Source organism: Salvelinus alpinus, chromosome 3 (assembly GCF_045679555.1).
Source record: "Salvelinus alpinus chromosome 3, SLU_Salpinus.1, whole genome shotgun sequence".
Lineage (NCBI taxonomy): Eukaryota > Metazoa > Chordata > Actinopteri > Salmoniformes > Salmonidae > Salvelinus > Salvelinus alpinus.
Genome location: NC_092088.1, coordinates 37,205,324 through 37,219,772, shown reverse-complemented (window position 1 = coordinate 37,219,772; position 14,449 = coordinate 37,205,324). Strand labels below are relative to the sequence as shown.

The 14,449-nt window shown below is 41.8% G+C and overlaps 1 protein-coding gene across 1 annotated transcript in view; it reads left to right on the top strand.

Annotated features, from left to right (window-relative positions):
* LOC139570627 (peroxisome proliferator-activated receptor gamma coactivator-related protein 1-like) overlaps positions 1 to 13,700 on the top strand; it is a 34,197-nt gene extending 20,497 nt beyond the window's left edge. The window contains exons 13-14 of the mRNA XM_071392653.1: positions 3,209 to 3,360; positions 11,591 to 13,700. Of these exons, the coding sequence (XP_071248754.1) occupies positions 3,209 to 3,360; positions 11,591 to 11,694 (256 nt within the window). The 3' untranslated portion in view covers positions 11,695 to 13,700. The remainder of the gene's footprint in view (positions 1 to 3,208; positions 3,361 to 11,590) is intronic.
* Positions 13,701 to 14,449: the final 749 nt, after the last annotated feature.

Below are 14,449 nucleotides of genomic sequence, written 5' to 3'. Positions count from 1 at the left end.
GTAAATGCAATCGAAAATCAAACATTTCATGAGAGCTCTGGCATTGAGATTGAGTGGAATAGGATCACTTCTTGTGTAGCGAGAGCCAGCTCCTCATAGCTGGTTGATGCATGCAATTAAATAAGTGGTCCTATAAGCCCATGTTGTGCAACATTTCTATAGGCTATGCAATTGTGTAAGAACAGTTTTGATGGCCTCCATCATCTTTCTATAGACTAGGCCTATTTTATTTCTCAACTTTCCTAATGTTGATAATATTAAGCACAACCGGAGTAGCCTACCTAGCTGGAATGAAAATTAACCGCGGGAAAACGTCCTCCATTCCCTATTCAAGTGCATACGGATGTCTTTGCTATGCCGTTGTTCCGACAGGTGCATAATGTCCCATTTTCTAAATCAAATGTAATTTCACACATAATATTTAGTATATGTAAAGACTAGATTAAATTGAATAGTCTGGAGAGCCCATAGCCTACAGAGCCTAGTGAAATGTGTTCTTATAAGGCTAGTCATTGCGCAATTGCATGTGAAGTGTTTTGACTGCTCACTATATAAGAGGGTCCAAGCTTTCTCGTCCTGCTATATTTATTGATAAATACCTTAAATTAAGCACATTCATCCACTTTACAACCGGTGAAGCCTACCTGGCATATTAAAAACATAACCGCACATATTCGCTATTTGAGTGCAGGCTACAGATTACTTTCTTTTTTGTGGCCCATTCTAAATAAGAAATAATTGCACCAGTGGTGGTCAGTGACGTTTTAAGAGGACGATTTGTTTCTCATGAGTATGGCCTTATTTCTATTAACAACCTATTGGATGACTGTTATTCAAATTCCATTCACCCAGTTCAATGTAACAGCGATAGGTTTAGGCTACTCAAATTTTCCCTATACCCATCAGGTTGCTACAACAAATTTGAGGTGACAGACGATGTCATTCAATACCGCCTTGCACACTCTTGCCTGCATCTAGCTAATATAGGCTGTATTCATTAGTCCAACAGTTGCAAATGAGTATTTGTTGGACAAATTCAGGTGTTTAACCCTGTTTTGTTCCGTTTGCTTCCGTATAAGAATTTTTTTTTTTTAACAGAATCCGTGTAATGAATACACCCCTGATCACGCGAAAGCACAGTGAACTTTCATAGCAGCCACGTATTATTCCTTCTCGCATCTATGCGCTGTACCTCTTCCCTTTGCTTGTGGACTTCAATACACAACACATCAGCTGTGTGTCACAAGCCAAACCGCTACACACAGCCTACATCGTTGTCACCATATTTGCTAACGTAACCTCAGTCAGCATAGCTAATAGAACTAATGCGTTACTAAACCTGCTACAATCATGCAGTAATGCTAGTAAGCAGTTACACCTGCGGGCCTCAGTGGCAATACATTTGTAAAACCAAAAGCTGACCTTGACTTGGAAGAGTTCCAGTGTTGCGTTGGATAGTCATAGCCAGCTAGCTAACATAACATCCCTCTGTTTCAGCAGGGTGTTTGAGTAGGTGACAATAGCTAGCTGCATTTGCTAGCTAAGTGAAACCGGGGGTCACACACTTTCTCACTTCTCCATTTTTTAAGAAATTAATTTGTTAAAAACTGTTCAACTATCGTCTTTCTCTCAACTACTCACTACATTTTAATGCACTGTAGTTCTAGCTAGCTATAGCTTATGCTTTCTATACTAGATTCATTCTTTGATTGGGTGGACAACATGTCAGTTCATGCTGCAAGAGCTCTGATAGGTTGGAGGACCTCTCTGGAAGCTGTCATAATTACTATGTAATTCTATGGAAGGGGGTGAGAACCATGCGCCTCCTAGGTTTTGTATTGAAGTCAATGTACCCAGAGGAGGACGGAAGCTAGCTGTCCTCCGGCTCCACCATGGTGCTACCCTACAGTCCCGTTGAGGCTACTGAGGACCTTTTTTTGAAAAATAGTGTTTTAATCAATTATTTGGTGATATGTGATTGTATTTAGTACAGTTTCATCTAAAAATGTTTACTTTTTAAATGTTTGAAATTTTGTCCTCCTCTGAGGAGCCTCCACTTATTTACACACATTAGGTCATAAGTAAAGACAAGATTACATTGAGAATAGTCTGATGGGTTAGAATATTATGAAGTGCTTGTCAAATTGCAAATGAGACTGATGAAGTCTGTGTAGCCTGCACAAGAAACGGAGCAGAGTGCATGGCTTCACTTTTTTCAAATCATCATTAGTCGCATCATGCAGCCTTAGAATATATTAGAAATCAAAACAGAAGGTTTGTGTCACAAAGTACCATAAATAACTCTAAATTAAGCATATAGGAGGTTCTGTTTCAAATTCTCAACACCGAATAGCAGCATCTCCATGGGAAATCGTTTGGAGAAAAATATCCTTTTTATTTTTTTCAGCTATGTTCAATTTTACTCTTACTATAAAATAATGCCACGGGAATTATAAGCAAATCTTGTCTGCTAAATAAACTAGTGTTAGCCCATAGTCACATGGCATAGCAAGAGCAGAGCCTAACATAAGGATGACTCAGAATATGCTATTCTGTTCTTGTAAAATGTGCTACATTTATTTTTTTAGACCCGCCTAAACTGGATTTATTGTGATGGTCTAGGCTATATTGAATGTTTTTATTTGACTTTTTTAAAGTAGATGCTCCAAAGGTCTGCATTAGATGCTTGTAGGCTATGCGTGGAAGGCCGGAGATGCTAAACGTGTTTGTTAATTAACGGTAAATGACCGTAAGACCAGCAGTTACTTGCATGACGGTTACCGGGTCACAAAATTTGATGACCGCCACAGCCATGGTCTTACCACTTCCATCGCTAAACCTTTTGTTTGCCAGTAACTCGGTTTTGTGCTTCCTGAAGACAACTTGAAGTCTCATTTTCTTCCCAGACCCAGAACACCAACCCTTGCTTGATCCTCTCCGTGGTCTCTCAGGCCAAACTACAGGTGCTACAGCAACAACCAGGCTAAACCACCAGTGGCTATTTTAAGAACTCACACCTCAACACGATCTAGTGTTCATGTCACCAAGCAGAAGAAAACCGACTAACAGGGCGGGACTACCCGGAATTGTCCACTAATCATTGCAAATGTTTGTCTTTGTATTTTAAAATGTCTTCCATTTTGTGCCATAATGAATCAACCCTCTGTCTCCTGCATGTTTAATATTTGCTATTCAATTTCTGTGACAGGGATAACTATGGGTTTGTGACCTACTACGATACGAAGGATGCATTCACGGCCATCGAGAACGGCAGCAAGCTCCGCAAGCCTGACGAACTCCCCTTTGACCTCTGCTTCGGAGGAAGGAGACAGTTCTGCAAGACGAGCTACGCTGATCTAGGTAAAACACGGTTTATAGAAACAAGGAGAGCTAGCAAAGATTATGTTCCCTCAAATCCTGCAGGTGATGCTAATTAGGGTTGAACAGTATCCATATTTCCATACCTACTGTTCCTGTACCATACGGTATTACCGGAAATGCACACAAGGGGTGCTATTTCTTAACCAAAAAATGTGAACAAATGCTAACAAAGTAATAGCAAATTCCCGTAGTGGATGCTAGCTAAATGCTAACAAGCTCAAGTGAATTCCATGGACAGACAACCATGCTCCTAGTTGTGTAACTATCTCAAAAGGGTACTCACACTTTGATTCTCTGCTCTAACCAAGATGCTTGATCTTGCAAGCTATAGGTGGCTAGCTGGCACATTAACAAACCAAATGCATAGTTGCACTTATTTACAAGCTTCCTCAGACCACTCATAGAACAGCTAAGTGCGTCATTAGGTCTGTTTTGTTTTTGGTTCATTACTTTATACATGTTTCCGCTAAACATAGAAACATCTTGATTCTGTAACGCAGAACTTCACAACAAAGTTGCCAATGTCTTTGTAGTTGTTACAAACAAGGAGGGATGGAGGTTTGAAATAATGTCACTATTCGAATAGTATCATTCACTTTTGTCGGATATCCGGATATTCGAAATACAGTCCATTCAAAGTATGTAAACCACTTTACGTTTTACACATTTTGTTGGTACAGCCTAAATTTAAATATTAATTCAATTGAGATTATGTGTCACTTGCCAACACACAATACCCCATAATGTCAAAGTGGAATTATATTTTCTGAAATGTTTTAATGTTTATCAATTTAAAGCTGACATCTTGAGTCAAGTATTCAACCTCTTTGTTATGGCAACCATAAATAAGTTCCGGAGTAAACATTTGCCGAAGTTACATGGACTCTATGTTCAATAATTGTGTTTATTATGATTTTTGAAGGATTACTTCATCTCTTTAACCCACTCATACAATTATCTGTAAGGTGCCTCAGTCAAGCAGTGAATTCCAGACCCAATCACAAAGACCAGGGAGGTTTTCCAATGCCTCGCAAAGAAGAGCACCTATTTGTAGATGGGTAAAATCAGGAGCATGCCCAGGCATTGTAGGGAGGTCATACAGGCACGTGGAGGCCACACACACTACTGAGCCTCATTTTGACTTGTTTTAAGGACATTACATCAAAGTTGGATCAGCCTGTAGTGTGGTTTTCCACTTTAATTTTGAGTGTGACTCCAAATCCAGACCTCCATGGGTTGATAAATTTGATTTCCATTGATAATTTGTGTGATTTTGTTGTCAGCACATTCAACTATGTAAAGAAAAAAGTATTTAATAAGAATAGTTAATTCATTCAGATCTAGGATGTGTTATTTTAGTGTTCCCTTTATTTTTTTGAGCAGTGTATTTAACATTCTTGAAAATACACTTGCAATATGTCAAAAATAAAGCTTAACTTCTTGTTAATCCAGCCACGGTGTCAGATTTCAAAAAGGCTTTACGGCGAAAGCAAACCATGCGATTATCTGAGGACAGCACTCCATCAAACAAACACAGACAATCATATTTCATCCCGCCAGGCGTGACACAAAACTCTGAAATAACGATATAATTAATGCCTTACCTTTTGAAGAGTTTCTTCTGTTGGCACTCCAATATGTCCCATAAACATCACAAATGGTCCTTTTGTTTGATTAATTCCGTTGTTATATCTCCAAAATGTCCATTTATTTGGCGCGTTTGATCCAGAAAAACACTCGTTCCAACTCGCGCAACATGACTACAAAATATCTAAGGTACCTGTAATCTTTGTCCAAACAGAGGGATGTTATTTTTTAACGTAAATAATCAATACAATTTAAGATGGGATAAACTGGGTTCAATAGCGGATAAAAACAAAGTAGAGCGAGCTTTCAGGTCGTGCGCCCCAACCACAACAGTACACTAGACTCGACCCTCGTTCTGAACAGCCCTACTTCATTTCTCAAAGGAAAAACATCAACCAATTTCTAAAGACTGTTGACATCTAGTGGAAGCGATAGGAACTGCAAGCACGTGCCTTAGAAATCTAGATCCACATAGAAAACCCATTGAAAAGAGTGACCTCAACAACAACAAAAAGTCCTGGATGGTTTGTCCTCGGGGTTTTGCCTGCCAAATAAGTTCTGTTGTACTCAGACATCATTCAACTTCAGTGTTTTCTATCCAAATCTACTAATAATATGCATATCCTAGCTTCTGGGCCTGAGTAGCAGGCAGTTTACTTTGGGAACGCTTTTCATCCAAGCTACTCAATACTGCCCCCAGCCATAAGAAGTTAATTACACTTTGGATTTTCTATCAATACAAAGATACAGACATCCTTCCTAACTCTGTTAAAACCGCTCAGGGATTTAACCATGAGGCCAATGGTGACTTGAAAAAAAAGTTGTTTAATGGCTGCAATAGAACTGAGGATGGATCAACAACATTGTAGTTACCCCACAATACTAACCTAAATGAGAGTGAAAACGAAACCTGTACAGAATAAATATTATTCAAAAAAAGAACTGTTATATGTGGCAAAATTAACTTCATGTCCTGAATACACAAAGCATTATGTTTGGGGAAAATCCAGACACTGGGAGACAAATTCAATGTTCGTCAGGACAATAACCTAAAACACAAGGCCAAATATACACTGACGTTTCTTACCTAGACGACATTGAATGTTCCTGAGTGGCTTAGTTAGTTTTGCTTAAATCAATGGCAAGACTTGAAAATGGCTGTCTAGCAATGATCAACAATCAACTTGACGATGCTTGAATACATTTTTTAAAAGAATGTGCACATTTTGTACAATTCAGGTGTGCTAAGCTCTTAGACTTGCCCAGAAAGACTCACCGCTGTAATCCATGCCAAAGGTGAATCTGACATGTATTGACTCAGGGGTGTGAATACTTATGCATTTCATTTTATACATTTTCTATAAAACTTTTTTACTTTGACATTATGGCGTATTGTGTGTAGATGGCAAAAAAAAAAAAAAAATCCATCTAACGCAACAATGGGGAATAAGTCGAGGGGTATGAATACTTTCTAAAGAAACTTAAACTTGTTAACTTGAGCACTGCTGCGCTGTATTGCTACGGATGAGCTGGTTTGTAACATACAGTTGAAGTCGGAAGTTTACATACACTTGGTTGGAGTCATTAAAACTCGTTTTTCAACCACTCCACAAATTTCTTGTTAACAAACTATAGTTTCGGCAAGTCGGTTAGGACATCTACTTTGTGCATCACACAAGTAATTTTTCCAACAATTGTTTACAGACAGATTATTTCACTTACAATGCATTATATCACAATTCCAGTGGGTCAGAAGTTTACATACACTAAGTTGACTGTGCCTTTAACCAGCTTGGGAAATTCCAGAAAATGATGTCATGGCTTTAGAAGCTTCTGATAGGCTAATTGACATCATTTGAGTCAATTGGAGGTGTACTTGTGGATGTATTTCAAGGCCTACCTTCAAACTCAGTGTCTCTTTGCTTGACATCATGGGAAAATCAAAAGAAATCAGCCAAGACCTCAGAAAATAATTGTAGACCTCCACAAGTCTGGTTCATCCTTGGGAGCAATTTCCAAACGCCTGAAGGTACCACGTTCATCTGTACAAACAATAGAACGCAAGTATAAACACCATGGGACCACGCTGCCATCATACTGCTCAGGAAGGAGATGCGTTCTGTCTCCTAGAGATGAACGTACTTTGATGCGAAAAGTGCAAATCAATCCCAGAACAACAGCAAAGGACCTTGTGACGATGTTGGAGGAAACCGGTACAAAAGTATCTATATCCACAGTAAAAACGAGTCCTATATTGACAGCAAGGAAGAAGCCACTGCTCCAAAACCGCCATAAAGCCATTTACATTTAAGTCATTTAGCAGACGCTCTTATCCAGAGCGACTTACAAATTGGTGCATTCACCTTATGACATCCAGTGGAACAGCCACTTTACAATAGTGCATCTAAATCTTTTAAGGGGGGGGGGGGTGAGAAGGATTACTTTATCCTATCCTAGGTATTCCTTAAAGAGGTGGGGTTTCAGGTGTCTCCGGAAGGTGGTGATTGACTCCGCTGTCCTGGCGTCGTGAGGGAGTTTGTTCCACCATTGGGGGGCCAGAGCAGCGAACAGTTTTGACTGGGCTGAGCGGGAACTGTACTTCCTCAGTGGTAGGGAGGCGAGCAGGCCAGAGGTGGATGAACGCAGTGCCCTTGTTTGGGTGTAGGGCCTGATCAGAGCCTGGAGGTACTGAGGTGCCGTTCCCCTCACAGCTCCGTAGGCAAGCACCATGGTCTTGTAGCGGATGCGAGCTTCAACTGGAAGCCAGTGGAGAGAGCGGAGGAGCGGGGTGACGTGAGAGAACTTGGGAAGGTTGAACACCAGACGGGCTGCGGCGTTCTGGATGAGTTGTAGGGGTTTAATGGCACAGGCAGGGAGCCCAGCCAACAGCGAGTTGCAGTAATCCAGACGGGAGATGACAAGTGCCTGGATTAGGACCTGCGCCGCTTCCTGTGTGAGGCAGGGTCGTACTCTGCGGATGTTGTAGAGCATGAACCTACAGGAACGGGCCACCGCCTTGATGTGAGTTGAGAACGACAGGGTGTTGTCCAGGATCACGCCAAGGTTCTTAGCGCTCTGGGAGGAGGACACAATGGAGTTGTCAACCGTGATGGCGAGATCATGGAACGGGCAGTCCTTCCCCGGGAGGAAGAGCAGCTCCGTCTTGCCGAGGTTCAGCTTGAGGTGGTGATCCGTCATCCACACTGATATGTCTGCCAGACATGCAGAGATGCGATTCGCCACCTGGTCATCAGAAGGGGGAAAGGAGAAGATTAGTTGTGTGTCGTCTGCATAGCAATGATAGGAGAGACCATGTGAGGTTATGACAGAGCCAAGTGACTTGGTGTATAGCGAGAATAGGAGAGGGCCAAGAACAGAGCCCTGGGGGACACCAGTGGTGAGAGCACGTGGTGAGGAGACAGATTCTCGCCACGCCACCTGGTAGGAGCGATCTGTCAGGTAGGACGCAATCCAAGCGTGGGCCGCGCCGGAGATGCCCAACTCGGAGAGGGTGGAGAGGAGGATCTGATGGTTCACAGTATCGAAGGCAGCCGATAGGTCTAGAAGGATGAGAGCAGAGGAGAGAGAGTTAGCTTTAGCAGTGCGGAGCGCCTCCGTGATACAGAGAAGAGCAGTCTCAGTTGAATGACTAGTCTTGAAACCTGACTGATTTGGATCAAGAAGGTCATTCTGAGAGAGATAGCGGGAGAGCTGGCCAAGGACGGCACGTTCAAGAGTTTTGGAGAGAAAAGAAAGAAGGGATACTGGTCTGTAGTTGTTGACATCGGAGGGATCGAGTGTAGGTTTTTTCAGAAGGGGTGCAACTCTCGCTCTCTTGAAGACGGAAGGGACGTAGCCAGCGGTCAGGGATGAGTTGATGAGCGAGGTGAGGTAAGGGAGAAGGTCTCCGGAAATGGTCTGGAGAAGAGAGGAGGGGATAGGGTCAAGCGGGCAGGTTGTTGGGCGGCCGGCCGTCACAAGACGCGAGATTTCATCTGGAGAGAGAGGGGAGAAAGAGGTCAGAGCACAGGGTAGGGCAGTGTGAGCAGAACCAGCGGTGTCGTTTGACTTAGCAAACGAGGATCGGATGTCGTCGACCTTCTTTTCAAAATGGTTGACGAAGTCATCTGCAGAGAGGGAGGAGGGGGGGGGAGGAGGATTCAGGAGGGAGGAGAAGGTGGCAAAGAGCTTCCTAGGGTTAGAGGCAGATGCTTGGAATTTAGAGTGGTAGAAAGTGGCTTTAGCAGCAGAGACAGAAGAGGAAAATGTAGAGAGGAGGGAGTGAAAGGATGCCAGGTCCGCAGGGAGGCGAGTTTTCCTCCATTTCCGCTCGGCTGCCCGGAGCCCTGTTCTGTGAGCTCGCAATGAGTCGTCGAGCCACGGAGCGGGAGGGGAGGACCGAGCCGGCCTGGAGGATAGGGGACAGAGAGAGTCAAAGGATGCAGAAAGGGAGACTATGCCAGACTATGGTTTGCAACTGCACATGGGGACAAAGATGGTACTTTTTGTAGAATTGTCCTCTGGTCTGATGAAACAAAAATGGAACTGTTTGGTCATAATGACCAGTAAGTTTGGAGGATAAAGGGGGATGCTTTTGCGAGGCGCAGAACACCATCCCAACCGTGAAGCACAGGGGTGGCAGCATCATGTTGTGGGAGTGCTTTGCTGCAGGAGGGACTGGTGCACTTCACAAAATAGGAAAAGGATGTGGATATATTGAAGCAACATCTAAAGACATCAGTCAGGAAGTTAAAGCTTTGTCGCAAATGGGTCTTCCAAATGGACAATGACCCCCAAGCATACTTCCAAAGTTGTGGCAAAATGGCTTAAGGACAACATATTGAAGTTATTGGAGGGGCCATTACAAAGCCCTGACCTCAATCCCATAGAATATTTGTGGGCAGAACTGAAAAAGCGTGCGAGCAAGGAGGCCTACAAACCTGACTCAGTTACACCAGCTCTGTCAGGAGGAATGGGCCAAAATTCACCCAAGTTATTGTGGGAAACTTGTGGAAGGCTACTCAAAATGTTTAACCCAAGTTAAACAATTTAAAGTCAATGCTACCAAATATTAATTGAGTGTATGTAAACTTCTGACCCACTGGGAATGTGATGAAAGAAATAAAAACTTAAATATCTCTATTTTTGACATTTCACTTTCTTAAAATAGTGGTGATCCTAACTGACAGGGAATTTTTACTAGGATTAAATGTCAGGAATTGTGAAAAACTGAGTTTAAATGTATTTGGCTAAGATGTATGTAAACTTCCGACTTCAACTGTATGAGATGGGAGTGATCAGATGTCAAATGAGAGAGATGCCGAGGCAACTCGGTTACAGCCAAGACTACTGTCTTTAACGGAGTAGCCTAGACAAGCTGGCTTGCGAGCTAAGCTGGGCAGCTGTAGTTAGCTGGGCTAGTTGAGGCCACATGCTGCGCTTTCTCCCTAACCCCTTTCAGATAAAACGGCATCCTACCAATTAGTTGGTCGTTGTAGCCCACTCCTCATTTCGCTAACTTCATTCCGAAATGTTATTTTTATCTTGCATTACATTGCATTAGTGAACCATCACTCCACTTGCTACACATTGAGTGTCTTTGCCACTTTCACTTTTTGATTGTCCAACGTAAACAACAAGCTACACGTGAAGTCTACCGGTCTGCTACTAGGTACTTTTACGGGACGCGTTTCAAATTAATAATTTGAATGGTCATTCGTGTATGCAACAATGTCACGTGTATACTTTATTTGTATAGCCTTTTCAGTGTTAAAATAGGGCTTTAATTTCTCACAAGTATTCGAATACTAATGTCTGTTCGGATATTAAAATAACCTCGCACATCCCTACAAACAAGCAAAGAATAAAAAGATGCTTCAAATTAAATCATTTTGAAATGTAATGTTCATTCAATTAGCCTACAATTTTTCAAATGGAACTCGTCTAATTTTTGCCCCAGTATGTTGCATGATGTGTAACATGGCCACAATGAGGTGCCTATTATAGGCTAAGCATTAGAATAAGATGACTCAATATTTGCAGCCATAGGTGATATCTTTCTAGGAACTGATCTGTCGTCAGTGTTGTAGAATAATTATGTTAAGGTAAGATTTGAATGGAGAAAACTGATCTGAGAGCAGCGCTGCCTTTCGATCCTATCCGTATCGACGTGTGCCTCAGCGACACACTTGGCGAACGTTCTTTTTGCGTGGTGTTTTGAGAAACGCATGTTGCGTCTATCGGCCGTTTGTAGGGAAGCTGCATCATTAAAACACCCGTAAGCCTAAGTTCCCTCGCTATCAGGAAATCGGGCACAGAGCTGGAGAAAATGTATTTGGCACATTTTAGGTAGTTAAGATATTTAGCTGGCTAACATTAGTTGTGGGACTTTCAAGTGTAACTTTATCACCTCTTGCGCTGCTCAACAGTTGATCATCATGTCAAGAAACTTAGATCACGCCATGTGCTCTTTGTTAACAAACATACCATGTGACTTGCTCAATTGAATACTGACTTAAAATAAAAAATAAATACAAATTATGGCATTAAATCATAGTGGGTATTTCAAAATACCCCAGTATACCGCCTAATACTAATCTTCTTTCTCTCTTCACTCCTCCAGATTCTAACCGCGAGTATGACCCGTCGGCACCCGTGACTGGCAAGTTTGATGCCCTTGACTTTGACACTTTACTGAAGCAGGCCCAGAAGAGTCTGAAGAGGTAACAGAGGTCAGCCCACTGGGGGCTCCACACAAAGACTTACCTCAGAGCCGTTGGCAGGCTCCTCCCACTATCATCGCTGGCTTCGCCTTGACCGAGGGGTGGACCACAACGCACGGTCGATACATTAGCCAGCTAACATTAATTTACATGCAGATATAGCTCTTTTCTGGTTCATACAAGACCGTTTTAAGGCTGCAATCAGAAATTATAGAGTAATAGAACCTTTACATCTTGGTTTAAGGCATTGTACGAAGGCATATTTCTATTCAAGAGTCAAATGTAATCAATGTCATTGATTGAAGCAATATATCAGAATCATTATTCAGAAACTGTTGAATTGAGGAAGTCTGCCTTTTTTAATATGGATTGTTTGTGTGAAGTCATTTATGCCATGTTCACTTCAAGCCTGTATCTTTGAACTCTGAAATGCTATTTTTGAATTTTTTGACATGTTAGCTGTATAACACTTTACTTTTTTGTGATATACAATTCGGAAAGTATTCAGACCCCTTGACTTTTTCCACATTTTACCTTACAACCTTATTCTAAAATGGGTAATAAAAAAAAAAAACTTCTCCCCTTCATTAATCTACACACAATACCTCATAATGACAAAGCGAAAACTGTTTTTTGAAATTTTTGCAAATGTATTAAAACATAAACTGAAGTATTCAGATCTTTTACTCAGTACTTTGTTTAAGCACATTTGGCAGTGATTACAGCCTTGAGTCTAATTGGGTATGACTCTGTAAGCTTGGCACACCTGTATTTGGGGAGTTTCTCCCATTCTTCTCTGCAGATCTGGACTCTGGCTGGGCCACTCAGGGACATTCAGAGACTTGTCCCGAAGCCACTCCTTCGTTGTGTGCTTAGGGTCATTGTCCTTTTGGAAGGTGAACCTTCAACCCAGTCTGAGGTCCTGAGCTCCATGGAGCAGGTTTTCATCAAGGATCTCTGTACTTTGCTCCGTTCATCTAACCCTCAATCCTGACTAGTCTCCCAGTCCAAAACATCCTCACAGCATGATGCTGCCACCATGCTTCACCTTAGAGATGGTGCCAGGTTTCCTCCAGATATGACGCTTGTCATTCAGGCCAAAGATCTTGGTTTCATCAGACCAGAGAATCTTGTTCTCATGGTCTGAGAGTCCTTTAGGTGCCTTTTTGCAAACGCCAAGCGGTCTGTAAGGTGGCTTCCGTCTGGCCACCTTACCATAAAGGCCTGATTGGTGAAGTGCTGCGGAGATGGTTGTCCATCTGGAAGGTTTTGCTATGTCCACAGAGGAGCACTTGAGCTCTGGTTCTTGGTCTCCTCCCTGACCAAAGCCCTTCTGCCCCGTTTGCTCAGTTTGGCCGGGCTACCAGCTCTAGGAAGAGTTGGTGGTTCCAAACGTCTTCCATTTAACAATGATGGTGGCCACTGTTCTTGGGGACCTTCAATAGTGCAGACTTTTTTTGGTACATTTTCCCAGATCTGTGCCCCAGCTCTACGGACAATTCCTTTCGACCTCATGGCTTGGTTTTTGCTCTGACATGCACTGTCAACTGTGGGACCTTACATAGGTGTGTGTGTGCCTTTCCAAATCATGTCCAATCAATTGAATTTACCACGTGGACTCCAATCCAGTTGTAGAAACAGCTCAAGGAAGATCAATGAAAACAGGATGCACCTGAGCTCAATTGAGTCTCATAGCAAAGGGTCTGAATACTTATGTAATTAAGGTATGTTTTTAATACTTTGGCAAAAATGTCTAAACCTGTTTTGCTTTGTCATTTATGGGGTATTGTGTCGATTTGAGAAAATAATTTAATAATTTTCTAATAAGACTAATGTAACAATGTGGAATAGTCAAGTGGTCTGAATACTTTCCGAATGCACTGTAGCTACCAGTCTTTGTTTTGGTTGTTTCTTTTGTTTTTGCAAGCTTACACCTTCTATTGAAGTGAAGATTTGTATGAAAAGATTAAAAGCAACAAAAAAAGTAATAAAGGAAATGAGAAACTATGATTAACATTAGATTTGTCATTTTTAGATAACTATACTAAATATATTCATGTCACAATAATTGATATCAAACACATTTTAGAAGGTCTACAGTAGCATCAACAGTACTCAGAAGGGTAGCGCCATGATGGAGCCGGAGGCCAGCTAGTTTCAGTCCTCTGGATACGTTGACTTGAGATACAAAACCTAGGAGGCTCATGGTTCTCGCCCCCTTCCATAGACTTAGAGTAATTATGACAACTTCCAGAGGACATCCTCCAACCAATCGGCGCTCTTGCAGCATGATCTGACACCCAATAAAAGGATCAGAGAATGGATCTATACTGAATAAAAATATAAATGCAAAAATGTCAAAGATGTTATAGTTCATAAGGAAATCAGTCAATTGAAATCAATTCATTAGGCCCTAATCTATGCATTCTACATGACTGGGAATACAGATATGAGTCTGTTGGTCACAGATATCTCTTTTTTTTTTTGAAGGTAAGGGTGTTGATCAGAAAACCAGTCAGTATCTGGTGTGACCATCATTTGCCTCATGCAGCGCGATATGGGGTCAATTTCACGCCATATGTATTGAATTCAAAATAAAATAAATAGTGAACATGAAAGTTAAAGTTGAGAATGAAACATTCTCAAGGACGGGTGAAGTAATGAATGTTGATATCAAAAACCAAACAATTGAAAGCAAAATGTATAAGACAAAAATAAGACATCAAAAGCAAAACGTGTAAGTAATTTTAAAGCGAGAG